A 27,117-nucleotide genomic window follows, 5' to 3' on the forward strand; every position below is an offset into this window, starting at 1 on the left:
GTTTGGATAACAAATCAAAGATGTTCTATCTTTTCTTGCCCTGGCATTAATGAGAAAAAACCTTATTAACCTTTTGCAAGAGAAAACTTTTCAATATGATGCCTAGCCTCACTCTTTCATAGTTCATAACATTGTCAACGTGTGAAAAGTACTTGGCAAATCATCTGAAATTATTACATTTTGCTTTAAGAGAAAACAGTTATGAGTTTGTTTTAATAAATATTATTTTAGTCTATTTGAAAATGTGTTTCACAAAATATAATTTACAAGAGAAGCCTATTCAGATATGGATCCTTGGCTGTTCATTCTTCAAGAAAAAAATATAGCTTTTTAAGAATAACATTAAATTGATCTCACATAGACTTATTTATTTATTTACTTACTTACTTATTGTTACAGTTGGCATTAATTTTTTTGTAAACTCATACATATTGTTTTAATATAGGTCAAATAAAACAGGATACGATAAACTGCATGAACAGCTATACATCTATAATATGTTTTTTTTTCAAATGAGATTTAGGCCTTCGTGAGGTTTCAACACGTTTATTTCAACATGTGAACATGCATTTCAGCATGTTAAAAGTGTTTTTTAAATAAATAAATAAAAAGAAAACATTCTTCTGTTTAAATTAAATGTAGGCCTACTCTCTTTTTCTGCCCTAACATCTGGGACAAGATCGCCAAGCCTGAACAGGCTACTGTCTGCATATGTAAATGATTAAAATACTCCTGAAGCCTTGCAGTAAAATGAATTAACAACTCGTTAAATCTTTCGACTACATGGCGACACGCACGACACATTGTCGTCGCATGGGTACTGTAGGTGATATCTCACATTTCCATAAACCGGAATTAGCTGTGAAGTGTGACTCGAGAGTGTCATGGTGTGAGGGATGCGGAATGTGAAAAGTTGGCCTTATACATCAAGACACCTTCTCACGCTTTGCACCTCTTTTACAAGAGAATCCTTCACAAATACGCCTGGATTCTGAAGGCGAGAAGGTGGCATGGGTACGATGCTGATGTCACGTTTCCATATCCTCAGATTTGAGGTTTTAAAAAAGACCATCCAAACTGCCTGCAAACAATGAATGCTCAGTGACAGTGGCCAGCAATCATTCAATGTTGTAATAATTTACTAATTAACACATTTCGACCACAAAATTACAAACAATTATTATTATTGTTATTATTATTGTGTAGTTGTTTCGTATAGGCCTACATAAATCAATTAATAGCCTAATTAATATTGGTTTGTTAGACATGCTAGCTTGTATGAAGTAAATAGGCGCATTGATTCTTATGGATCAAATAATATTATCAAAATAATTCAGTCTAGGTTTATTTTAGTTTTGCGAATTTACATAATCCTTAAACATTTTTCCAGGTCACGTGTTCTTTCTTCAAGTCGTAGAACTCGCCTGTTAACCATCTGTGGAAAGAGGCAGAAGTGGTTTCAGAATAAAGTTACTCTTGGGGTGATGCAAAAGTCCGGCGCTAGGGGAATCTTAGGGCTTGGTCGTGTAATTGGCTACTCATTTGAATGCAAATCCAGGGTTTTTGAAGTCCTGGCTGACGTCAGAGGGCTGGTTATACCTTTGCCACCACCACCTTGACAACACAGTCACATCATGTTTGATTGAAGAACGTCAAGGACTACGTCGCGTGACCTGGAGATCATTTTGGACTACCACAGATAAATAGTTAAAAGCTTGATATTGAGTCAGGCCCGATTTAAAGTCATTTTTGGCATGGTGCATGGCTGGCATGTTGCATCATTTTAGGGGTTTCTTTTAAATCATGTACGTTGGATACCTTTTGGATAAAGAGGGTAACATGTATCACCAAGGACCTGTGCGACGATCTGGCATCAGTCTTCCACCACAGAATTTTGTTTCCACACCTCAATATTCAGATTTTACAGGATACCATCATGTGCCCAACATGGACAGTCACGCACAGTCAGGAGGTGCATGGGGGGCTCCTTATGGCGCACCGAGGGAGGACTGGGGCGCGTACAGCCTCGGACCTCCAAACACAATTCCTGCCCCTATGAGCAATTCATCACCGGGACAAGTTCCCTATTGCTCGCCTGATTATAATGCTATGCATGGTCCGGGGTCAGCAGTGTTACCGCCACCACCTGAAAACCTTTCTGTGGGTCAACTTTCCCCCGAGAGGGAAAGGCGTAATTCCTATCAGTGGATGAGCAAAACTGTCCAGTCGTCATCAACCGGTAAGTTCCGTGAAATGTTAGATCAGAGTTCAGTACTGTGTGCTAAAAAAATCATGTTTTTACTATATTTATAGTAAAATATAAATGTGTTTTCTAATCTTAAAAGCGTATGAAAACTGACATATGGTAATTAGTGATAGCAAAGAAAAGGAAAGTGTATAGAGTGCAGAATGACAGTACGCATTCGAGGAAACTTTTTTGCCGCGTTATGATAAAAATGGCATTACTGGTAAAAGCAGAGAACAACGAATCAGTGTCAATTAGGTTTGGTACCACATTATTTTTGTACATATTATGAAACTAAAATTATATCGAAAAACGGTATATTATCTTAAGGCTTGTATAGTTCTTAAATAATATAAAATAGCCTAACGAAAAACATAATTAAAACGTGTATAATTGTAGTCATACAAAATTGAGTAAAACATCCTATAATATTGGGTGAATTATGTGTTTGTAGCGAAACTCCGCAAAATGTCAGGCAGCTAATAATTTGTTGATTATGGCTTATTTGTTTGCCACAATAATAATAACGACAATCATAAACATTTTGCCGGTTTTTCGCATTTAATTGTCTGTTCCTGCTATTCTTTAATCCCCAAATCGATGGTCTGGTTTAATATATATTTAATTCCTGGAAAAACAAGTCGTGAGGCAAATGTACTTGTGACAAAATGAAGGTGTTGGGAATTGGCGCCAGTGTCGCTTGTAATGCTAATTTGTGACTCCCGTAAACAAGATGTGAGGTCTACTTTTCCTGTTACATTGTTTCAGGTTTTGAGGGTTAAATGTCATATTCAGGCGGCGACTTCTTTCAACACCTTTTTCACTTTGATATGCAACAACGCGTCTTCCTCTGTCTTTTTTCTTTAGGATTATATGGCCTTTAAGAGTGATGAATTTCACAGCAAATAACGCTCTCCTGTCTCCGGCTCATGTTAAAATAATATAACAAAAATAAATCGTTTACAGTTTAATAAATGCATGCTGCTTTTATGCCTTCTGGTGACTGCTGTAGAAAATCCTGTTTTTAAAGTTATAAATGTGGTGTTGTTTTTAATGTAACTTAAATTTGAAGTTTTTGAAACAAAATTCAATAATTGAGTTCATTTTTACGTGTTTGACTCTATCTAGATTTCTCATAAGTGGTCATTGGCATGCTTCACCCCACGACCCTTAATTTTGACACACAATGCTGTTTCGTGTTCATCGCAACATTTTGTTTACGTTCAATAGCGAACATTATATAAATTTATTCAAATATTTAGTTATTTCGAGGATAGTTTTGTTGGTCAGTAGATCAAACAAGTGCAGCCAGCTCATGGCTTGTGGAAAGGATTTCTGATGCTATCTCCTTGTAATTCTTTGTAAAACGTGTGTTATCTCTTAACACATCAATAGCGTTTGGGTAATGTCTTCGAATCTCTTTGTTCTGCAGTTTGTTCAAAAAGTCTGTTCAAAGAGGATCAGAAGCTCAATTCTCATATCTAGATGTAGAGAGATGTAATCTTGCTTTACATAACTCGCCGAATATTTGAATGGTTTTTCATGATTTATTGTCGCGACATTATTGTGAATGGAAATAAATGTAAGGAAATTATTGAAGAAAGGTAGAAATGATCGAAATCGTTTATTTCTATATAACAATTTTGAGTGAATATTAATTTGCAACATCATGCGTCCAAATATTTTTCCATATAGGCGTCCTGTTTTATGAAAAATGCGGATCTTTAACAATTATTATTTTAATTTATTTAGGCAAAACGAGAACGAAGGAAAAATATCGAGTTGTATACACAGACCACCAGAGGCTGGAGCTGGAGAAAGAATTTCATTTCAATCGCTACATCACAATCAGAAGAAAATCAGAACTGGCCGTAAACCTTGGGCTTTCAGAGAGACAGGTAAGACCATTTTGATTTAATTTGTCTTCTTTTGGATTATTCGTATTACTTACAAACAGCAAGGCACATTTCTTCTTATATTATTTTATTCTTCTAATTTGTCCTCACAGGTGAAGATCTGGTTCCAAAACCGCAGAGCTAAAGAAAGGAAATTAATGAAAAAGAAATTGGGTCAGTCCGACGGGAGTGGAGGATCAGTCCACAGCGACCCGGGTTCCGTCAGTCCCCTACCGGTACCAGGCTCGCTGAGTCCATCAGATATACACGGTTCTCTCTACCCGCCCCCAGGAATGAACGCCTTACCATCTATGAGGAACATACAGCAAGTTACAGTCACTCAGTGAACTCGAACTTGAAACATCCAACTTTAACTGAGCACTCCGACACGCTGAAAGGACACAGCCGGATTATTCACTTGGTCAATAAGGATCACAAACTCTTACACGAAAGGCATGTTAAGGCACGTGTTGTGGATTACAACAGAGAATCACGTCTTAACGGCAAATAAATGATGGAGGCTCTTCAAATATTGTTTTAAATAGAATAGTTTTTAAAATTAAGGAAAAAAAAGAAAACGTACAAAAATCTTGTTCGTCTGGTCCAGAGACTAAATATTTTAATGGTTTGTTTGTGTTTGCTCAATTAAGATATAAATATCATTTTCTGTATGTGGTGAGTGTATCTAAATGTTTGTAAATAAAATGAAAACTCAGGTACTGCGTTTCTCGGGTCGTATAATAATCCTTACCCTCGAACTGTTAAACTTTTTATTGTCTGTGTAAACCAATGACCTGAAACGCCAGGCTGTTAAATTCTCTAATTTGTGTCCAAAGCGCACGTCGTTCACTTTCTTTTCACAGGGGTGATATGCAGGTGTCAGAGATACGGGTATAACGTTTAATTCCGGCAATGTGTAAATAAAATGTTTTGCAAGAAACATTCAAGGAGTTTTGTTCTGTTATTTAACATTCGTCATGTGTATTTGTTGTGATTGATGGTGGAGGCATTTCCAGCATCATGTCCATGATGACAGAAGCCCCTTTAAAACGCATAAAATGGTCAGTTCGGGTCCTGGATTCTAATTGGTTGAACGGAGTTCAAATCCCTTATAAAATACCCCTTTTGATAACTTATAAATATGACTTTTTTTACTTTATTGTATCAAACTTTGCTACGCCTATGGAATAACCGTTTATAAAAGCAATGAGCCCAGCGAAGCAGTAGGGCATTTTATAACATCTAAGGGGGTAAAGCTGTTATAAAATGCACTGTAACCCACTGCTTCTTGGGGCTTATTGCTTTAACAATCTCTGCATTCATTGTAGCCTACAAAATAACACCGTTCGTCGGTCAGGACAAAGAAAAAACTTAATGAAAACTATTTCATTATTTTTTACTGAAATAGCCTATATTGTGATCCGCCCAACATTCATGGTTTCATTTAATGAATCGTGCGATTGAATTATAAAGTAAAAATTCGTTTTTAGAAATGAATTTAATATGAACACAAACGTCTTGTAATACCTAGATAAATTGTTTACCTATAACAACCTATGGCGAATAACTTTGTGCCATAGGTTGTTTGGCGATTTGGCTTAAAATGTTTGATCTGGTCGTCAGTATTTAAACAGTTTACTTAGTTTAAAGCATGTACAAATAATAGAAAAACGTATTTTCAACCAAAATGTACACTAAACTAAACTTTAAAGTCCGTGCGTTTTAATCGTGCATCTCAATAACACGGCGAGCAAAAAGGTTCCTTAAAAACGTAAATGTAACTTTCTGATATTTAACAGTCTGTACATTTAGCTTTTTAATTTATATCTTAAACTCCACCCACAAATCTCCACCTTGATCGCAACACTTTAAAAAAATCATGTATTTTAATATTTTGTAATGTTTTTATTGTGTTAGTAAGCTGTATTTTTAAGTTAGAATGGCTTAAACCAAAAGAAAAAACTACAGTTTAATTGAAATGAATTGAAATGCACGATAAAAAAACATGATCGATCTCATTTTGGGAACAAACTCTTGAAATCTCCCCGAAACAGACGCCCGCGCTCCTATGACGCTCCTGCGCAACACTGGTGTGACGTCATGTGCGCTGAGCCGGAGACGTCATGAGCGTCCTACTGCCCAACATGGCGGACTTTGATACCATTTCTGAGTTAGAAGAAGAAGATGAGAGGATTGTCAGCGAAGAACATCTCATCAGATACTGTCCCGAGCCCGTGGTCATGCGTGGGGCCGGTCACGTCACAGTGTAAGCGATTGAGTGCTGTTAAACACCGTTAGCTGATGTGTGCTCGTGTAGCCTCCGTGCTAAGCTCACTGCATGTTTTTGTCGCTAAGTTGTGGTATGAAAACACACATAGGCCGTGTACCCTGGCAGTGATTTTAAGCGGAAGAATTAGCCAGCCTTAACTCGAAGTCTAGCTGTTAGGGCAGAGATTTATGGTTTTATGGCTGGTCACGGATAAAACGTAAGTTACCCTGTAACTACACACACACTCACACGCAGTCGCCATCATTAGGATCTTCGCCTAAATGTGAAGTTATGGGTAACTGTCTTGCTTACGTGCAAAAGTCCACTTTCGGCAGATTGTTATATGATGTTTAGTGTATTTCATTATTATATTTGCCGTGGAACAGTGTGTCAATACAATTTTTTTCAATTATTCTCATTCGTTCCTAAAATAAAATTTCCAAGACGAAATTATACAGCTTTTAGGTTTTCTAAAAAAAAAACAAGGCGGATGTGAAAACTGATCTTTATCACTTTGTTGTTTGTTTTTGCTGCTTATCATTCGTCCAAAGTCTTAGGAGACAGTCATAACTTAATCATAAAATATGTATTTCCAGGTTTGGACTAAGCAACAAATTTGAAACGGAGTTCCCTTCTGTTCTCACAGGAAAGGTAATGATCTCCAACTCATTCGAGTACATTAAATCCTATTATTTGTTGATTTGACATTTACCCTTCGAATGACTCGTGTCAACACCAGCTTTGATTCATAGATGTTCATTTCTATAATTGAATCATAGACGTAAATTCATAAAAGTTAAGACAAATTTTCCCTAAATGGTTTTAATCAAAGAATGCTGTGTGTTTGCCGCACAATCTGTCAATAAGTAAACCGTCCACAGCCCCGGTAGGCCGGGACCACGGCCCTGAGAGGACACAGCTCCAGGTGACGAAATAATGAAATAAAGACTGTGCCATCCACAAGAATGGGAAGCTTCCTGGGTTGGACGCAGAAAAACAAAAAGGCTGCAGGGGAAGAGCAGGCCGAGGGAAGTGCGGGGCAATAAAACAGATCTCCAGTATTGTGACCCAGGGTGACATGTGATGGATGAGGTCAGGATTATGATGACTGAAGGGTGCAGATCAGGCCTGCTGGGCTTTATTCCGAGGTCTTTGGCTGTTTGCAAAGAGACCTTTGCATCCTGTCATAAAAGATTACGACCCCGGTTTTATGGCGTACATACCCGAAGAGGAATGAGCAGCCATTCATGTTGTTTAGACGGTCCAGCCACAGGCCGTGGGCTTATCTCATCTTTTTGTCCTCCCTTTGCCCTGAGAGTGTAAGATCTTGGTTGGCAAGTTACAAGCGTACAATTGCAAGATCTCCATTGAGCATTTTACTTCCTCAAAATAAATGTTCAGTTTATTTTCCTTTTTTCCTAAATATTGATTTCCTAAAAGTCAATGCACAAAAGCATGTTTTTGTCAAAGATGCATGCAATACTATTCTTTTAACATGCAATGATGTCTTAATTATTTTCTGTTTGTTTTCCACCCTGTCTTCCCCAGGTTGCTCCAGAGGAGTTCAAGACGAGTGTCAATCGAGTAAACGCGTGTTTAAAGAAGAACCTGCCGGTCAATGTAAAATGGCTGCTTTGCGGTTGTCTGTGCTGTTGCTGTACCGTAGGCTTCAGTCTGTGGCCTGTCGTATGTCTCAACAAGCGGGTTAGTCATTCCTGGGATATGACCAGTCCTTCCCCCGTCAATCCATGCACCATTTGAACATGCACGGAACCCCTCATTGAGCGAGTAACTAACCGCATCCACTTATTACCAGTGTGTTAAGCTGATCATGGCTTGTTGAATTATATACTGTGGAAAGGTGGCGATTTTACAACTACAGATTCTGAGTTATTGGCCATGACGCACAGCTTACAAGGTGGTTAACGGAAGGCTTCGGTCCATAAATGCCTCTGAACTCTTCATGGCTTAAGAGTTTTATTGGCATTTGTTAAACATGTGCTTGAGAGGAAAACCGTGAGTGGGCATGTGTGTTCATTTGTATAAACTTATATTTTATATATCTTACAGACACGAAGATCTATGCAGAAATTGCTAGAATGGGAGAACAACAGACTATATCACAAGGTAAGATCCTCAGAAGCTCAAAGGTAAGGGCAGACTTTCTCCCGTCGCATGTCTTGGTGTGTGGTGTGGATAATGATCATTAAAATGGCTGCTAACATTTGACCCTGTCAAATGCTTGTTCCCCCGCAGCCATTTTTGTCTGTTGCGTTGATATAGTGCAGAGGCTGACCAGACTATGGAAAGGTCAGCTTTAAAAAGCCACGTTGGTATTGTTGTGTCTCGAAGCTTTGATTGACAGCCAGTAGTTGCGCAGACACATTAAGGAAACCCCTCTCAAGCGCTGACCTCAGCTAACCCTCGAGTGTTTGAGCATCTGAAGTGCATGCATGTATCACACGGCTTTGTCTAACGCATCTCTTCCTGTGTCTCCTCTTCAGTTGGGGCTTCACTGGAAACTCAGCAGAAGAAAATGTGAGAGCAACAACATGATGGAATATGTAAGTTTATATGCTTGAAATTTAAAGTGATTGTTCACTGAAATAAAATTTGTGTCATCATTTACTCACCCTCTTTTCATTCCAAACCTGTATGACTTTCTTTCTTCTGCAGAACACGGATCACATATTTTGAATAATGTTGTTGACTGGCCCCCATTTACTTGCATTGGTTTTATGTCCAGACAATAGAAGTGAATGGGGGCCAGTGTGGTTTGGTTACCTAAATTCTTCAAAATATCTTCTTTTGTGCTCTGCGAAACAAAGTCAGTCATACAGGTTTGAAATCACTTTAATAACAAAAAGCGAGCAAATATTGTGTGTTTGTTTGACACTTGTCTTTTTTTCCACGTTTACAGGTTATTCTTATAGAATTCTTGCCAAAATATCCTATATTTAGACCTGACTAAAAAGGAGCCTAGTGGAAGGTCCTTGAATTCCCTCCTTAGTGCCTTGTATATATGTCGGATTGAGGGGTCTCAATAAGACCCCCTCTCCTGGTAACTACTAAACAGTAGAGTTTGCAACACTGTCACTTTGCTTTAGAGCAGATTTTGCACATTTCCTGATGTAGTAGAAAAGCTGTTTGTGTTGCTCCAAGATGTTTAGTTAAATGTAATAAGTGATGGAAAGAGAGCAAGCGGATACTGTTTAAAAGTGCATTTACCCCAAAGAGCCACCATGTCATCCCTACACAATATATTATGTTATAATTTATCATAATAAGGCACCTTATGGTGTGAATTTGCCTTATGTTGAAGACAACCTTTTTTAAGTCAAAGGTGTACATGTATGAGTAAGTCAGAGGTGGATTTGACTAGTTTTGAGAGTTGAAGCTTTTGCAGCAAGTGAGCGATCTGCTACTGCACGGGGAACTGACTTGTATATATCCTAGACAAGATGTACAGTGTGGTATGCCATGTTTACATAATGTAATTTAGCCGTAATTAGTTTATTGCCAAGATCTTATTGTAGCATATATGTTTAAACGCTGTGTCTCTGTAACTTTACAGTTTATAACAATCTGTTTACCCTGTAAGCCATCAAATGTATGTTCAAAATGCGACTTGAGTTTGGGCTGAATATTGCACTTGAGTTTCATGTACTGTCCAAGAGGTTTTTGATATTATATAACAATATCATTAGTGGCGTGTTTCATAACACGATTATGCCAATCAAGCAAAATGTGTTACCGAAATGTGTCATCCATTTCAAAATGAATTTTACATTGCCAGTTTTTTTTTATTTCATGCATCATTTTTGTACCCTGTATTTTTGTTTGTTTGATACCGTCATGTTTCAGTGTCTACGTTTATTCATTGTAATTATGTTTACTACAAACACAGCATTGTAAATGTAATGGATGAAACTGCTCCTCGTGTTTTCTATCCTTGTATAACATCTTTGCTCCATATACTGTAGACAGACTGCATTAGTTGAGTGCCTCGGTAGATGGGTCTTGAGAGCAAGCTGCATTTCGGAGAAATGATTCCTTGCCTAGCAATCTAATGAAAAGGAAGGAATCTGCTCTCAGTACTGGTTCTGTTAAAGTACCTGTTAATGTTTGTCCCTATCTAATCCTATGGAAAGCTTAAATAAATTCTTGGTTTTGATGTTTTTGAACAACTCTCTCTTTTTTTAATATTTGACCCTGGACAACAAAACCAGTCTCAAGGGTAAACTTTTCGAAATTAAGATTTGTACATCATCTGAAAGCTGAATAAATACGCTTTCCATTGATGTATGGTTTGTTAGTGTGTCATATTTGTCAGAGAGGCAACTATTTGAAAATATGGAATCTAAGGGTGCCAGAAATCGTTAAATCAAGTCCTTAGCATAGCATATTAAACTCACCAAAATATCTTAATGGAGCATGATCTTTACTTAATAGCCTAATGATTTGGCATTAAAGAAAAATATCATTTTTACCCATACATTGTATTTTAGCTATTGTTAAAAATGTAAACATTTGGTGGTTTAACATTTGGTGGTTTAAATACCCATGTGAGATCTCAAGTTTTGAAGCATTTTGTTTTATTTTTAGAGAATGATTTTCCATAAGTGCCATTTTTAGGATCCTTAACAGTCCATATTCCTCATAAATGACACATGAAAATTTAAGTAAAGTAACTATTTTAAGTTCTGTGAAGAGGCATTAATACTCCATTTGTTGGGTAGAATTGCTTCAGGTCTGTGCATTTTAATTCACAGAAATCGTACAAAGTTTGTCCTCTCCCAAAACCGTGTTATTTTTTGTCACATCCATAACACACATTTATTTCCCTTTTTTTAAACAGAAAACTTGTGACCGATATTTCTCTGATGTCACATCCATAACGCTGGAATCGCCCTACTACTTTAAACTGTTTTTTCGGTACAGGGTCACATACATAGTGTAGTTTACTATATGGTATGTTTTTTAATTGACATTTTAATGAACATTTACATTTAGTTTACATTGTGAGGAAATATGTGGATAATCGTTGTTAAAATATGTGGTTAAAGTTGTGTCGATACAGTCTTTTACCGTTTTAGTTTGGTCTTCAGAAAACAACTTTGATATTTCCAAACATTTGTATTAAATACAGAGTCAGAAATACATTTTTGTTATTTGTAACACTTTTGGTAAATGCTTTATTTTACATTATAAATTGAAAAATGTAGTTGGAAGATTATTATTTAATTTACTTGATCAATTTATGGGTAAAAAGACAGAAGTAACCCACTGGTGTGTGGACTACATTTACATTTAGTCATTTAGCAGACGCTTTTATCCAAAGCGACTTACAGATGAGGAAACATTGGAAGCAATTATAACAACATAGGCAACAAAATACATAAGTGCATCAAAACCAGTCCATTAAAGCCTAGCACAGTAGGTATACAAAGCTAAGAATAGTGAGGTTAGTAAGTGTTTTTAAAAAAAAATTATATATAGAAGATAAAGAATAATAAAGAAGGAAAGGGAAGACAATTAGGAAAAATCAATCAGCGACGTGTTGACTGAAGAGATGCGTTTTTAGGCGTTTTTTAAAGATGGCAACCGAGTCTGCTGATCTTGTAGCAGCTGGTAGATCATTCCACCAATGTGCAACAGATCCAGAGAAGGTACGGGAGAGTGACTTTTTTCCTTTTTGGGACGGTACCACTAGTCGTTGTTCCTTTGCAGACCGCAGTGATCTGGCAGGAACATAGATCTGCATTAGCGAGTGGAGATACGATGGTGGGGACCCGGTGGTGGTCTTGTAGGCCAGGAGCATAGCTTTGAACTTTATATAAGGTGGGGGAGGGGTAAACAGAGTGTGAAGAACAAACTAAACTCAGCATGAGCAATTCAGCTGGACTTTAGGGAGTCTGTCCAGGGGTGTTTATATTATCATTTATTATTTAATCATTATTAACTTAAATCATTTATTTGTTTTGATATCACAAATAAATGTAAAATTGTTAGCTATATACGGCCTCTAGATGGCAGTCTACGACATTGAAGTGGACCTGTGTGGTGTTACTTTAAAAGGTTAAGAAAGTTTCACTTTAAAAGGTTAAGAAAGTTAACTTATAATACTTATAAATTGAATGGAATTTGTGGATATTGTGGGTACTGCTCGGAAATATTTCAGAACTATAGGTTGCAACATATGGCAGAATAATGTTCTTTTTGACACAACAGTTTTCTGTAGGTGCTTGGTGACTTCCAGATGTCAGAATGCTACAAAGATATTTATCATCACCCCAAATTCAACATACTATATAAAACAAACCTTTATCGGTCACAACTGGAAACCTATTGCTGCACAAGTTTAACCAGTCAGCAAGATTTTACATCCTTGTAAATGTTAATCCTTGGTTCAGAGTTCAAAGCATACATTCAAACGGTACAGGGCTGATTTACATCCTCCAGAGATCTAAAGTGTGACGGCACTTGTCCCACTTGCCGCTCAGATGGAGTGATACCCAACAGACCAAAGCTGGTGTTATTGCATGGGAATCCCAAAGGAACCATAACAAATGATTTGCAGGAGTAAAATCTGTAGTATTAAAGCGATTGTTCCTCTTCAAAATGAAAATTCTGTCATCCTTTACTCACTCATTTCAAACCTTTATAAAATGTATTTCTTCTCCAGAATACGTAAATCTCAAAATCTTAAATAATGTTGATAACAGAAAACCATTGGTCCCACTGACCTTTTGGGTCCATACAATAGAAGTCAAGGGGGACCAACGGTTTTGGTTACCAACATTTTTCAAAATATCTTCTTTTGTGTTTTGCAGAAGAAAATCACACAGGTTTAAAATGACAACCAGGATTTTCATATGGAAGATGACCTATTCCTTAACACTTGCACAACAGAATAACACCACACTGAGAATAAACGTATATAATCCATACTGGTTTAACTTGCTTATGTCACATACTGTTCTTGTAGATCAGGTTTTGATCTCCTTTTATATTTATAGTATTAGCCCCAGTAGATAACATGCAGGCTAGATTTATAAGACATAATTAAAATGGTTTGTAAATCTACATAGGTTAATGAAATAAAAACAGACCAAATGGAACAGAGTGCACTTAAGTCACTGCCTGAGAAAAATGGCATAAAACTGAACTCTTTATTCTGTCATCATTCAAACCCTTTTCTATTGCTATGCTATTCCGAAGAGAGCACATCAAATCACTGAAATGTATAATAAAGCGGTCTCAAAAAAATTCTCATTATAAAAAGATGAAAAGATTGGAAGATGGAATTTTTGGTTTACAGACAATTAAGGCAAGGGTGGATGTGCGTTTGTACATATTTATATGCAAGGCACCCAAGAGATACATTCTTAGAAATATTTTATACAAGCCAAGCTGTGGGTTTAGAAAACGGCCCATAATTCCCCAACAGAAACTTCACAATTTTACACTAGTGTATATACGCTCTGAACACAAAAGCATCAATCCAGCTAAATTGAACAGTGTCAAAATGACACATAACTGACCATTTGAAGTCATTCATAAATCCATCTACAAGATTCTTATTGTTTATATATGTAAATACAGTCTTAAATGTTCCATTCTAAAAATAGTCCCAGACAGAAAGCTGGTTCAAAGTTAAAATGTCTCAATTTAAAACTTGTTCAAACAGGAGATTAATGTTTCTCTGAAGTCAACATCCTGCATCATTACAGCGAAGCAGAGAACATTAAATACCTGTGAAGCACTACTACCTCTAGAGTGCGTGGATTCAATAATAACCTTCCTGTGTGGCTTTAAATCTGGGTCAATGATTGTTAGCTGTGGTCCCTGATTTAAGTGCAACCTGTTCATAAGGAAGGACACAAAATAATCGATTTTTTCTCTTATAATAGATCTGTGCATCCAGTTTGTGGTAGAAAAATTAACAGTTGTACGATAATAGGCAAGTGTTAAACCAAACTGCCCGGCCACGAGACCACGGTCAATGTGACTTTGTTCTTCTGCAGTTTCAGCATGGGGATCAGGGAGGAGTTATTCATGCCGACTGTAGTGACTCCGTTTACAGCCACGATTTCATCACCACAACTGCAAGAGAGTACGAGAGTTTTTTTAAAGGAAATGCCTTGATGCCTTAAAAATGTGTAAATGAATAAATCTTGCACATAATCATTCTATATCAATGTCACTCACTTGAGGCGGCCATCAAAATGGGCTGGTGTTCCAGGCACTATGGTCTTAATGAAGAAGGGCTGCTGGCCACGGCTCTCCTCATACCCCCCGACGATACTGAAGCCCCAGCTCTCACAGTTGGTCTTCATCAGCATGATATCACGACACCAGTGCATGTAGCTTGTGATCGAAAAGAGATTGACCATCAAATTATGCAGTTTTCACCACGTTTGAGCCCATAAAAACACATGATCATAAAAAAGGATAAAAAATTAGCCCATATCTTGCTAAGCAAAAAAAGCGTGCACGAACCAGGGAAGGCCCAGCCAGCTGGTCCAGAGAGGAACCCAGTTGATATCATCCTCTTTGGAGCCCTCCTGCGTGTCCATGTCTTCCCTGCTGCTGGACTCTCCATCCTGCTCTTCCTCATCAGAGAAGGTCTGAATGACTCGCAGTGTCACGGTACTCTGTGCAGCCTGGGTTTTAAGGATTGTCACCGCCTCATTGTAGGTCAGCTGGGTCAAGTCAATACCATTTATACTCAGCAATATATCACCTGGGCAGCCGCAGACATGACAACACACAAAAAAAGAAAAAAAAGCACGTGAGACAGCAGAATATAGATGAACGTAAATATAAGACATAGGGAGTATAACAGAATTAAGACCTGTTTTAATGGTGCCGTCTCTGTGAAGGCAGCCCACCGGCTGCACACTGGTGATATAGATGGGCAAACGGCTGCGACCATCCCTGCCACCTGCAATGGTGATGCCCAGAGATTGTCGAGGTTCCTTTTTCAGATTCACTGTCTTCTCTTGACTGGAAAAGCCACCTGGAGGTTCCTGGATGATTCAGATAATACAAACACATCAAATCCCATGTACAAAAATGATCATCACTTCAGGGTAACCCACACCTGCCACCTACTGCACATAGTGGTCACTACACATCTTGATATCACAATATTCAGCCAGCATACAGATGTTTGAGTTGGCGTGGGAGAGTCAAAATTATGGGATAAGCAACCGCTTTAATTATTGGCTAACTGTTATCTCTGAAAAGTTCTTATCGGATATACAAGGGGATGGGCAAAAATGTAAAGCTTAAGTCATGTGCCTGACTCCTGTGGTGAAAACATTTGTAAAAACAATCATCTCAGATCCTGCCGCGAGGCGGAAAGATGCGTCGATGTGAACAGCCCCGACACGCTGCTATCGTAACTCATAGCCTGTGCCAAAGCAACTTCTCCCAGTTTCTCCTGAGTCTCCAGACCTCTAGAGGGGGAGGGGGGACTCTTCCTACACAGCGGGGTGGCCCTTCCTCCCAGCATGAGTTAGGGCTTCATCTCCACAGGTGAAAGCTAACTGTCACCAGCTTTGATCCCCAGCAACAAACAAACACAGTGGCTGTAGAAGCTCTGAGAGCAGCACCCCTTTCCTTTTGATCAGAGACGAGTACCAGAGAGAGGGGGGGCATCTGCTTTCATCTCCCACTGCCCGACTGTATTTGCTGCGTGTGCCTTCAGCTGGTGAGGAAGTGTCACAAAAGAAGGGTGTGACTGGTCTCTGGGTGAAAAAACATCTCGTGCACATATGTGGGCTTTTAACAGCACAGCGTACTAAATGCGCAATGAACCAGCACGTTTTGTTTCATAAATTTGCTCCTTCGAAGGGAATGTTCACCCCAAAATAAAAATTCTGTCACTTATTTACCCTCATGTCATTCAAACCTATATATGACTCTGTCTTCTGTGAAACACAAAAGAAGATATTTTGAGAAATGTTTTGTCCATACAATGGAAGTCAATGGGGACCAATGTTACCAAAATATATAAGTAATACAATTTGGAATGACATGTGACATGAGCATTTACCCTGCTTTACCTTCACAAACGTGGAGCGTCGTCTGAAGTACTGCGGTTCGGGGACCCTCCTGGCTCCTCTGCTCTGTCCCTCACCCCCCTCCTCAGAGGGGTCAGGATACCTCATCACTACAAAGTTCACCCTCATTTCACTTGCCTGCCACACACAACAAACACCATTAATTATCCCACGATGCACATTTTCCCAGTGATTCGGAGTCTGTCCCTCATCTCTCTCTTTACCTGTATGATCGTAGCTGCGCTCTCAGGGGTGCCGTGTCTTAAGTCATGTCCATTTATACCCAGCACCTTGTCATTGTTCCGCAGTTTCCCATCTTTGGCAGCCAGGCCTCCAGGTAGCAGGTCCAGGATGAAGACCCCTGGCTCCTCAGACTTTCTGATGAGTTTGATGCCCAGTGGTTCAGAACGTTCACGCTTTACCAGGGTGACTTGTATGACGGTGCCAGGGTTCTGGTTGGGATTAGCCGGCTGTGTCAGGGGTGAGGCAGAGGGTTGTGCGAGATGTTCGGGACGGGGCTTGAAGCCCTTCTCCTGCATGACGGTCAGCCTGAGGCGAGAACCTGACAGCCGCAGTACAGAGATGGCACGACTGTGGGGTACAGACGCCAGACTGACGTCATTAACCTGTAGAAGGACCAAAAACACCACATTGTTAGTTTGAATACACCAAACACTTACAAAGAGCTTGAGGATCTTGAGAATCTGTGATAAAGGCAGGGAAAGTTCAATCTTTCTTCGTAAAGTGAAAATATTGCTAATGTGTAACCTCTGTAATGTGAAAGACATACAAAAAAGTACATTCTGTTTTCACAGCATATTAAGAGATCTTTAAATAAAGTGTTTTTCATGCTTCTGGACAGAAATCTCCCCTTAAGGCTTAGAACAACCAATTGTGATAATCAATGAAGTGCTGAACCAGAAGGGGAAAAGGCAGATCCTGTTTCAAGAAATATAATATATCTTAGCCATCCGCAGCTCTTAATGGATAACAGCTCACTCAGAAAATCTAAGGAACTTGGTTTGGCATACAGATGATCATTTGGTGTGCTTTATTCAGATTTTCATGTATATGAAGAGAAAGGAACACAATGCGTTTATTCATACGCAGGGTGGAATCTGAATTTAAAGCGAGGTGCACTGGTTTGGTTTACTAAGGCATTGCATTCCAGGACAGCCAGAGGCAGAAATCCTAGGAGAGTGGAGGATTGTGGGAACAAGAACGTAAATGTCCTAAACTTAACAGAGAAATACTAGAAAGGGAAGTAAAGAATGGTGTATATGGTCTTACAACCATTGTATGCTGTTCATGTTTTTGTTACTCAGTCAGTGTTTGCACGTTTACCGACAGCATTCGTTTGTGAATAACTGATGTACGTAAAAATACAGATATGTACTTGATGCCAATTACAAGGAACAGAGACAGTATGGATGATATTTTTTTTAATTAACCTTTGTTAAATCACATTTATGATAAATGTGTCATGTAAAAATGTACTAAAAGAAAAATCTACGATATGCGTAAAAACATGTTTCTCTGAATAAATATAAATGTCTGAGGTTGAAAACTATTTTTTGTAAACATTACATAACGTGGTAGCCAGTGGAAATTCCCCAACACACAGTTTGAAAAAAGCAAAAGCAGGAACACGACTAGAATGTAAACACATCATCGTCAGAGTGTGTACATTGACAAAATGAGCAATGGACAGATTCTGAGAGATAACTGAGAAAACCTGTGAAAAACTTTCACCTAGGGGTATCTCAATATACCAGTATATTCATCACCATGATTAGCTAGTGATATTGTGATGTCACACATACGATAATATTGTAAATCATTAAGCAACCATAGTAGGGTGGTGGTTTTACACCCATTGAATGTTTTGTGTAAGGGGCCACAGCGTATACAAATTCTGTCTCCTTGTATTTTGAGTGTGATTCATTAGAAAAAAGGAAACACAAAATAAAAGGTAAATTTGCCCTATAGCATTATTTTTTACCAGATACTATGATAATATTGTTATAATGAATTATATTGCGCATCATAATCGTGTAGCAAAAATCTGATAATGTGACAATGCTACACCCAACAGTGGAAGCTGGTAATCTAAAACTAATAAAGCACTTTGTGCTGAGGTGTGTCTCACCTCTAGAATGTGATCTCCCGGGGCCAGCTTGCCATCTCGAGCAGCCAGTGAATCACGCACAATCTCCTGGATGACGATGTTACCCAAGGGTGTGTCCTTCCCTCCAACTATACGCAATCCCAAATCCTCCTCTGGATCCTCTCGATTCAGCTCCACCACGGTCGCCTCTGCTACAAGACTGGACCTCAGAGGGGTATCTGAGAAATCATTAGAGCATCAGGAACGCCAATATTCTAGCTGCCAAGTACTGTAACATATGGCAGTGACACGCAAAGCTTGTTCCTTGCATATGTTTGCTTGGAATGAGTCATTTATCATAGCAAGCAATGAATGAATAATATAATTTTCTCTAGAGATAACAGGACAGGACGGTTGCTAGGTAACTTTGTTATGATCAATAGCATATTCATGAATCCAGACAGTAGGCCCAGACTACCCTCAGGAGATTTCCAGCAATAGATAGTTATGGGTCATAGTGAATGTCAATTAGATACATGTTCTCAGAGAGCGATGCATTGAAGTTTGTTGGTTCTAATGCCGTAGTGTGTTTTTGCAACAATAATAACATCCTGATACTCCTAACACACCTAACCACAAGACAAAAAAGCAACATCAAAGATTCCCTGTTTTGGTTCACTTAAAAGTAAACACAGCTGCACATCTATTTCCTCTGCTTTCCACCGTCTGTGCTACACTTTTTTCACCGAGCTACCCATACATCAACATGTTAATGCAAAAACGCAAATAAAAACTTGTGTCCAGTCTTTACCTGATAGCATATACACATTACAGAATTAACTGTGCTTTTTACACTAACATATAAACAAGCCTAAATTCCACTCAATTTAAATATTTAAATAAAGAGAACCTTTAAATTATGTTTCTAAACATCATATATATCAGCCCAAAGACCTTAGAGAATTCCTGAACAATAAACACTGAACAAAAATGTTTGTACACTAAATGGACAACAGTATTGTGATGCCCCCTTCTAATGAACATATTTGACCACTTAAGTCATATCCGTGTGCATAAATCTTAATGCTACAGCAAATAATGATATTCCAGAGAATTGTGATCTTCTACTTTGATATTAACAGTTTGGGCAAGGCTCTTTTCTATTCAAACATGACAATGACCCTGCGTACAAAGCAAGATTAAAAAAGAACACTTTTTGTATGACTTGCAGGCTTTGAGCCACACACTCATCAGCCAAACCTGTACCAAGGGTACAGTCATTGCGGAACAGAAAATGGCCCATACAAAATTATACTCTATTGTATAGTGTAGCAATAGTATATGTTCAGATTAAAATGAATGAAATAAATAAACATGTTTATTATAAGGATGCATCAAAATCCTTTGTCCTTATAGTATATGATAAGGTTATTTGGGGCTAATAATCCTGAGGGAGATACAAGAAAATCAGAAAGCATTTTTATACCGTCTTCACCCTCCTCATAGGCGGGATTGACCAAGCCAGGTTCTGAAGGTCCAGCAGGTTGAGTGGTGCGAGTGATTGGTGTGGATTTGGTATCAGCTAAATCTCCATCGGATTTGCTTCCCTTTAACTCGTTCCAGGAAGGTCTCTTCTTTTTCTCTGCCTCCTCCCTGAGCCGTCTGAATGCAGGACATCTGAGAGAGAGAGCGAGAAAAATAAACAATTGGAGCATGGTGAGTCAAGCGAACATCAGCATCATTCCTCAATGGTCTACTGTTATTAACCTACAAAACTTTCATTACCAAATGCCAGCACCAGTAACTAAAAATAACCCAAAGATGCATTAATGCTGACTGTAGCTCTGGAGCTGCTATATTCTGGAAGTCAGCAAAAACAATGGCAAGAAATCTGAACAAATCAATGCTTAGCCATTTCAGTTCAAAGCTTCAGGTAAACATTTAGTTAATCGCTATTAATTCTACATGAAGAATCAGGGTTGGGATTTATTTTACATAGAAAGAGGAGCAGCTTTACAGATGAAGAGACTATCCTGCTGCATTGCAGGGATGAAGGTGGAACAGTTCAGCCAGGAGCAGAATAAGGTCTAACCTGGATCTTGATAAGTCAACATCTCCCTCCCCATCCCGGATTTCATTGCTTGATACACTCCCTCAAGGCTCATATACTGTAGGTTTCGGAAAGTTTTTTCTAACATTAATTTCCCTTATGTTACAACTTTTCTTAGTCCCTTACTGTACAATTATCCTGGAAAAGCTCGCCCACGTGTCAACAAGGGAGAGTGCGAGAAAGAGCACGCCCACACGTCAACCAGGAGAAATATTTTTTTCGAGAAAAATCAGCTGTATTTGTTTGTTCACTGCATTTCGGGGAGGAATGTTATATAAATGGTGGATATAATGCTGGATTTGGAGGTCGTTTGAAATTGATAAGATGGAGCAGACCCATCGCTAAAAGATGCCGGTCATGAACCGCACGCGGTAGGTGAAGCTAAGTCATATGTCTGTGTTTTGTTGGATATTGGCGCACTATGTAAACAACACAAACTTACAGTGAATCAACAGTTATGCAGGGATAATTCGATGATGTGACGTGTGCTAGTGCTTTAGCCCCATCTGCACGCCTTCAGGAGGCTGTATGTTTTCAGAAATAGCCTTACAGCTGTTTTTTTTATAAATGTGATCAAACTAAATACTTTTCGAAGATATAAAGTATGCAATACTACTCTTTAGGTTCTCAAGATTAATATGAGATTGGCAGAAACTGCGTGTAACATCTGCTTTGAATCTTATTTCTAAAAAGCCCAAACTGTAATATTTGATTGGTGTAGCTGACATAATTAAACATGTGGTCACCGATCTGATGTCCACTGCATTATATGGTTCCAACTGATTCATGTGATTGCTCATCAAGTCCATCATGTAAAATAAGACTCAACCAGTTTTGTACGAGTCAAGCTCGGTCACTCTTTTATACTCACGTCTATGCTTTAATCCAGCTCAAATCTCCATGTTCACATGAAACCTGGATGAGTGGAATTCCATACATTTTCGAGCAACTCTCCTAATGACAACAGTAATGCGTGTGATCCTTTTTTGGAGTGCCTTGAATACAGGGTACCCGTGTTCACACATGTTGTACTTACGGGCTTAACAAAACGTTACGTATGTGATTAAGTATGGCACTCAGCTTTAGATTTAACCACTGACTAATTCCATATCAACCCATATAATCACAATACCCCTAACTCCTTCCATCCCTGGTGATTTCAAACCACTATTCACTGCTGTGTTTGTTTTGAATTCCATCAAAATATTTTGTGATATGGCATGCACTAACCTGTTGTGTAGATGGGGCTGTAGCTCACAACGCTGCATGCTCTGCTGGCACTCGCTGCGAAACGGGCACAGCACAGTGAGTTTGTCCAGCAGGTTGCGCACCAGGAGGCTAGACGTACGGCAATGCTGTAACTGAAGCCGCTGGCGGTCCACAGGGCAGAAGTCTTGATCATGGAGAAAGTTGCTGAGGCACTGGAAGCAGTATGTGTGGCCGCACGGTGTGTCCATTGGCTGCAAAAGAGGCTGGAGGCAAATGTGGCACACGAGCTCATCATCCACCTCATCCTGGTATTCATACAGGTGACTGTCCTGACCTTCGTGGCACTGTCCACATTCCTTACACACTTGCGCCCACGTCAAGCCAGCTGCCGGTAAAGGCACCTTAGGCTCCGTCATGGTCTTGGAACAACCCTGGACGTCCGCCAGGATTAAGATGAGTGCTTATGACTCTTTCTCAGCCTCCAAAGTCCAGTCATCAGGTGTTAAAGCTGAATATTTCCAATCCAGACAGACAAAGCACAACAAGCTGCTTCATCGAAATACCCCACTTTTCTGTTGGAAAAGAGAACAAAGAAAAGCTGAAGCTCACGTCAGGCACTCTTTTTTTGGCTCATGCCGACCGGACAGGAAATGACATGGATCCACTTAACAGCAACAATATGGGGAGAGGGCTGCAGCTGTATCCTTTCCATGAGTTTCCTTCATGATAGAAATCTGAATTTGGCTAACTATCGATGTTCAAGTCATTAAACAGGTTAAACTCTATGAAACGAGGAGTAAGAACTCACCTAAAAGGGAAAACAAAGGCAGTACTAAGAAACACAGAGAAGCATTTATGAATGGTATAGATATGACTGCTTCTTGGCCAATCATCAGCAGTGGGGAACTTCCTTCTGCGAGCACATAATCTTTGCTAATTCCATCTACAACAACACGTTGTGCCAATTCCTAAACTACACACAATCCTTTACAAGAAAAAACTATCCATTCCCTCAGAAAAGACATCTACAATGCTTTGATAATGCTATACAAGAATTTCCATTGAATAAACCCAGCGCAACAATAAATCACTCAAGGTGATGAAACAATTAAACCAATGTTTTGAATCAAGTGTTAATCATAAACATTGGTTGAAACATAAACACTGTCAAACTTTGTAAAAGGGATTCCAAAAACAAACATGTCCCCTAATGTCTGCAAGGTAGTAAATCATTTTCCAACCCACCTCAAATGAAGGCGCAGTCAGAATCCCATCAGCCACTGCATGAAAGCAAGAAACTCAAGCCTAACAGCTGTGCTGGCCGCCTGCAGCCTGACTGAAACCAGAGCTCGGCATCTCAACTATAGGAACAGAGCGTATGTGTGTGTGTGCAAGGACATTCAGTTAAAGGGGCTCTCAACGGAGCGGAGAGAAACGGTCAGAGTCTGTCTGCGTCGCGCAGGAGGAGGGGTCGATGTGAGCGTGTATACGTGTGACGGAGGAAGAGAGGCAGTGTGGACTGCTGATGTGGTACTAGTGCAGGCAGAGTATTTTAAGAGCCAATCTCAACCTCTGACCAATTACACAGCACACTGTATGCGTGTTGTCCGAGGTCAAGCAGGACATTCTTTTTCTGTCTGACCGCCCTCTTTCAATATTCTACTGATAACTGTAACCAACACGGTCCTGTGAGCTCAATGATTTACACAGGTGATTCAAGGTCCACAGAAATTATAAACGTAAAATAAATTTCTACACAGTAAGTCCGAAGTCACAATTATGTATTATTTTGAAGCCAGGAAAACACATTTTCTTTTAAATTCATCTGTTAAATAGGATGCAGCCATGCACTGTAAATCTACATTGAGCTTGCAACTCGTTTTTTTTTTGGTGCCAGGATGTTTTGGGTCAGTGCCAGGATGCAACCATATGGGTGAGTTGTTCTTGGTCGATGATTTTTATTTTCTATTCTTGTTTCAAGAAGACATGGCACAGGCCTTCCCTATAATTAAAAGTTTGTACTTTTAGGGCTACTGTAGAAACCAAATGGCAAATTCCATGCAAGGGGACCCCCGGTGTGTGAAGAGAGAAATGGCTTATTCTAACGTAATAAAAACATAACACTGTAAGGTCTTTATATACCTCTGATGACATAGTTATGTATATTAATTATATTGCATTTCTGTAGATCCTCCAAAATATTACAGATTGGACCTATAAGAGACAACGTTTAACACTACAAAAATCAATACAGCAGATAAATGAATACTGCCATGTTCGATTAGTAACAATCATTCATAAACATGTTATATCATAAACCTTAAGTGATATGTTGGTGTCATTTCCATTGAGGCAGTGACCCTGGCTAAGATGGATGGACCCACAGTCTCATGGGAGTATCTCACACATAACCGAGCAGCTGTTTGTCGACCCTTCTTTTCTAGCAATGATCCACAATATGTTTCTGAACATCCCAAGGTTGAACTCCGCTCCAAATCTATTTTCAAACACCTCCCTGTGTAAACAGTAGGTCTCTTACCTGTTTGTGTATTTCCGATTGTGGACTGTTTCAAAGTCCATTTAGTCTTTCCAGATGTTTTAGGCAGCGGGTGGATATTATCAGGCTGTTGATGTCATAAATCAAACACTATTCCTGTGCACTGCTCACAGAACAAATGGAACATCATAGAAGATGAGAACACCCAGTCTGAAATGCTCTCACCTACCCAACGCTACCAGGGGCCATGAATCATTTGCTCAGCCACACCTATACAGAATAAAAACATGGGCAATGCCACGGCCCAGACAGAATGACTTCGTTGGGAAAGCCTGCCAGTGTACTGATGCATTCACCTGGGGCGTTGAATCTGAGAGAATAGCAGTTTAATATCTTTCTTCCTTTGCGCAGCCTGAGATTGACACTTCAGGTCTCAAAAAAGAAATAAGTGTGGTTGACCTCTAGTAAACTCTTAATATTTATGCATTTCACAAACAAATACGTTCTGGAGAATGAAAGAAAAATATGAAAACATCTTGATTCTTGAATAACTGAACAAAGATCGAAACATCATATTTGTTTAGCTTTGGTAGCCTGGCGGTGTATTCTGACATTAGCCACCTTCTCAAAAGGGGGGAAACCACCTACAACAATCTCACTTTATATTTGACCCAACTCATAACATTAACGTCATACATAACGTCAAAAAAAGCACAAAACACCGTTTTGTTATTATATTCATGTATTTTTACATATTTCAAAAAGGTTTGACCTAAGCACGTTGTTGCAGGTAGATTCGACACGAGAGAAATGTCATAAATCATTCATCAATCAGCTGACTGTACAAACAGATGGTTACCTGGACAACCAAACCAACCCGACTGCCCTTTAAACCCATATTGTAAGAAATGTATACAAATAACGTATGATTCTCTCCGCCTGCCTTTAACTTTACGTCCCTCAGCCTTCAGAAAAACACCTACAACTGCGTCGGAAGTGACCTAGGTGACAGCATATAACTAACAAACAAACATTTCGTGCTGTTTTACCACCTCCAATTATTCACATTCAATGGTAAGATCACCACAAAGCTCAACTAAAGGGTCACGATTCGGGATCAGCGCGTTGTGTAAGCAACGAGACCGAAACTCGACTTACCTGAGCGGAGGATCTTCCGGAAGTAATAAAACAAAGAAGAGGTCGAAATAAAAACATCAATATTCCTGGCTTAGTCTGAGCGACGGAACATTAATATTTCAACTTTCAGTTCATTCCGTGTCCTGATGACTAAATGGTACACAAGTTATGATTACACGGTTGGCGCGCGGTGAGTGAGTTTCACACAGAAGTGGACGTCACGCTTTCACAGGAAGTGCGCGCAGGTACTTTTGGACTCGGCGTGCAGGTGCGGAGGTGTGTAATGTTTAAAAAAGCGCATTTTAATACCTTCTGTTAAATTCATCCGTATGTTTGGATTCGAAGGTGTCTACTGTTTATACAGTTTATAATAATGCTCGGAAAGTTATCTTTCAAGTTTGTTGTGCCACAATTAGCAGACATGGTTAGAAGGGCAGGTAGGTATCATAATTATAAGCCATATCAATGACTACTTGTCAAACTGGGAAGTTTTTTAAGGAGCACATCTCACCAAAATAGACTGAGGTTTGTCCAAATGAACAATCAAATGTGTAAACGAGTCATCTATAGAAACATGATTTTTATTTGTATTATTCATAATTAGGATAGCCCACTTCTCGTAAAAATCAAGCTTAAGAGATTGTCAAATGTTTTACCACAATATTTGTGTTAAACAGCAATGTTTTTGTTGTTAGGATTTAGCTAGTAATGGTGGGCTAAAGTGCCTCAATAGCGGTGACCAGAGGTCAGCATGCGAACTGTATCATTTTTTATTTGGGCAATAACAAATAGTCAATATAGGGAAGTCCATGGCAATATACCATGTCTGTGTTGATTTAATAAATCTGCTTCTGTGCTAGGCAATTTCATGCAAAAATCTGAATTGTCACGCCCATAGTCCATAAATTGGCCCATGAAAATAAAATAACTATTTTATGTTTTGTAAAGAGCCATCCCTTCTCCATTTGTTGGGTATTATTATTCCTTTTTTGTGTGCATTTAAATGAATAGAAACCCTACAAAGTGTGTCTATCTGTAAAGCTGTGTTATTTTGTCACATCGATAACGCATGTATATTTCCCACATCTTAAATACAAAACATCTATAAACTGATAGCTGTCTGGAATCTATCATCTGGGGTTTAGGAAAATATTAACTGATGGATCTGTATATTCTCTGAGAGTCTGTATTTCATGTTTTGACTCCAACTGTCACATCCATAAAGCTGGAATTACCCAACTGCATTTTTTTATACCGTAAAGGCTACAAAAAATGTTTTGTGTCAGCAATCCATTACGTGCTGGCAAAGACATTTGACCCCTGTCTAAGAAAAACAACCTTTAAACGGGCACCATTCATTTTTGCATAATGCACTTGTTCAACTGTAAATGGTCCTCCTTCAAACAATTCATGTGTATAATTGTTTTATGGTTGCATAATTAACAAATTAATTGCAATGCCCTTTGCTACATTCTCCGAGCAGTTTTCATAAACAGGCGACTAGAAAAGCAACTCCGCAGGAGAATATTTTTAATGAAACATCTTATATTAATCATAGTATAATTTGAATAACCCTTG

General features: G+C 38.9%; 3 protein-coding genes across 4 annotated transcripts; 2 read left to right on the forward strand and 1 right to left on the reverse strand.

Moving 5' to 3' along the window:
• The first annotated feature begins 1,629 nt into the window (after positions 1-1,629).
• On the forward strand, positions 1,630-5,074 carry cdx4 (caudal type homeobox 4). Its single transcript, XM_079480459.1, has 3 exons — positions 1,630-2,239; positions 3,998-4,143; positions 4,254-5,074. The coding sequence occupies exons 1-3, from the start codon at positions 1,804-1,806 to the stop codon at positions 4,485-4,487; spliced, it is 816 nt and encodes a 271-aa protein (XP_079336585.1). The 5' UTR covers positions 1,630-1,803; the 3' UTR covers positions 4,488-5,074.
• Positions 5,075-6,184: 1,110 nt separating this feature from the next.
• On the forward strand, positions 6,185-10,711 carry chic1 (cysteine-rich hydrophobic domain 1). The gene is made up of 6 exons (XM_079480112.1): positions 6,185-6,406; positions 7,006-7,060; positions 7,958-8,113; positions 8,480-8,536; positions 8,914-8,973; positions 9,330-10,711. Exons 1-6 carry the CDS (start codon positions 6,264-6,266, stop codon positions 9,378-9,380), a joined length of 522 nt encoding a protein of 173 aa, XP_079336238.1. The 5' UTR covers positions 6,185-6,263; the 3' UTR covers positions 9,381-10,711.
• Positions 10,712-11,583: 872 nt separating this feature from the next.
• lnx2b (ligand of numb-protein X 2b) lies at positions 11,584-25,805 on the reverse strand. Of its 2 annotated transcripts, none has more exons than XM_079479684.1 (10): positions 25,561-25,805; positions 21,927-22,477; positions 20,073-20,263; positions 18,629-18,825; positions 16,704-17,105; positions 16,483-16,617; positions 15,267-15,441; positions 14,912-15,155; positions 14,621-14,779; positions 11,584-14,515 (listed from the first exon to the last, which is right to left on the reverse strand). In XM_079479684.1, exons 2-10 carry the CDS (start codon positions 22,319-22,321, stop codon positions 14,380-14,382), a joined length of 2,034 nt encoding a protein of 677 aa, XP_079335810.1. In that variant the 5' UTR covers positions 22,322-22,477; positions 25,561-25,805; the 3' UTR covers positions 11,584-14,379. The 2 variants fall into 2 exon arrangements, with proteins under 2 accessions (XP_079335810.1, XP_079335811.1); XM_079479685.1 differs by lacking the exon at positions 25,561-25,805 and adding an exon at positions 23,151-23,381.
• Between the last annotated feature and the right edge of the window lie 1,312 nt (positions 25,806-27,117).

This window comes from Barbatula barbatula, assembly GCF_947034865.1.
Source record: "Barbatula barbatula genome assembly, chromosome: 18".
Taxonomy (NCBI): Eukaryota; Metazoa; Chordata; class Actinopteri; order Cypriniformes; family Nemacheilidae; genus Barbatula; species Barbatula barbatula.

What these genes read in the sequence shown, in the direction of transcription:
- cdx4 (XM_079480459.1), top strand. Translation starts at nt 1,804, where the DNA reads ATGTACGTTGGATACCTTTTGGATAAAGAGGGTAACATGTATCACCAA. An exon ending in TGTCCAGTCGTCATCAACCG is followed by an intron (nt 2,240 to 3,997) that starts GTAAGTTCCGTG and finishes TAATTTATTTAG; the next exon opens with GCAAAACGAGAACGAAGGAA. An exon ending in TTGGGCTTTCAGAGAGACAG is followed by an intron (nt 4,144 to 4,253) that starts GTAAGACCATTT and finishes TTGTCCTCACAG; the next exon opens with GTGAAGATCTGGTTCCAAAA.
- chic1 (XM_079480112.1), top strand. Translation starts at nt 6,264, where the DNA reads ATGAGCGTCCTACTGCCCAACATGGCGGACTTTGATACCATTTCTGAG. An exon ending in CTTCTGTTCTCACAGGAAAG is followed by an intron (nt 7,061 to 7,957) that starts GTAATGATCTCC and finishes TGTCTTCCCCAG; the next exon opens with GTTGCTCCAGAGGAGTTCAA. An exon ending in ACAACAGACTATATCACAAG is followed by an intron (nt 8,537 to 8,913) that starts GTAAGATCCTCA and finishes TCTCCTCTTCAG; the next exon opens with TTGGGGCTTCACTGGAAACT.
- lnx2b (XM_079479684.1), bottom strand. Translation starts at nt 22,321, where the DNA reads ATGACGGAGCCTAAGGTGCCTTTACCGGCAGCTGGCTTGACGTGGGCG. An exon ending in GCGCAGCTACGATCATACAG is followed by an intron (nt 16,618 to 16,703) that starts GTAAAGAGAGAG and finishes TGTGTGTGGCAG; the next exon opens with GCAAGTGAAATGAGGGTGAA. An exon ending in GACGCTCCACGTTTGTGAAG is followed by an intron (nt 15,442 to 16,482) that starts GTAAAGCAGGGT and finishes TGAATCATCCAG; the next exon opens with GAACCTCCAGGTGGCTTTTC.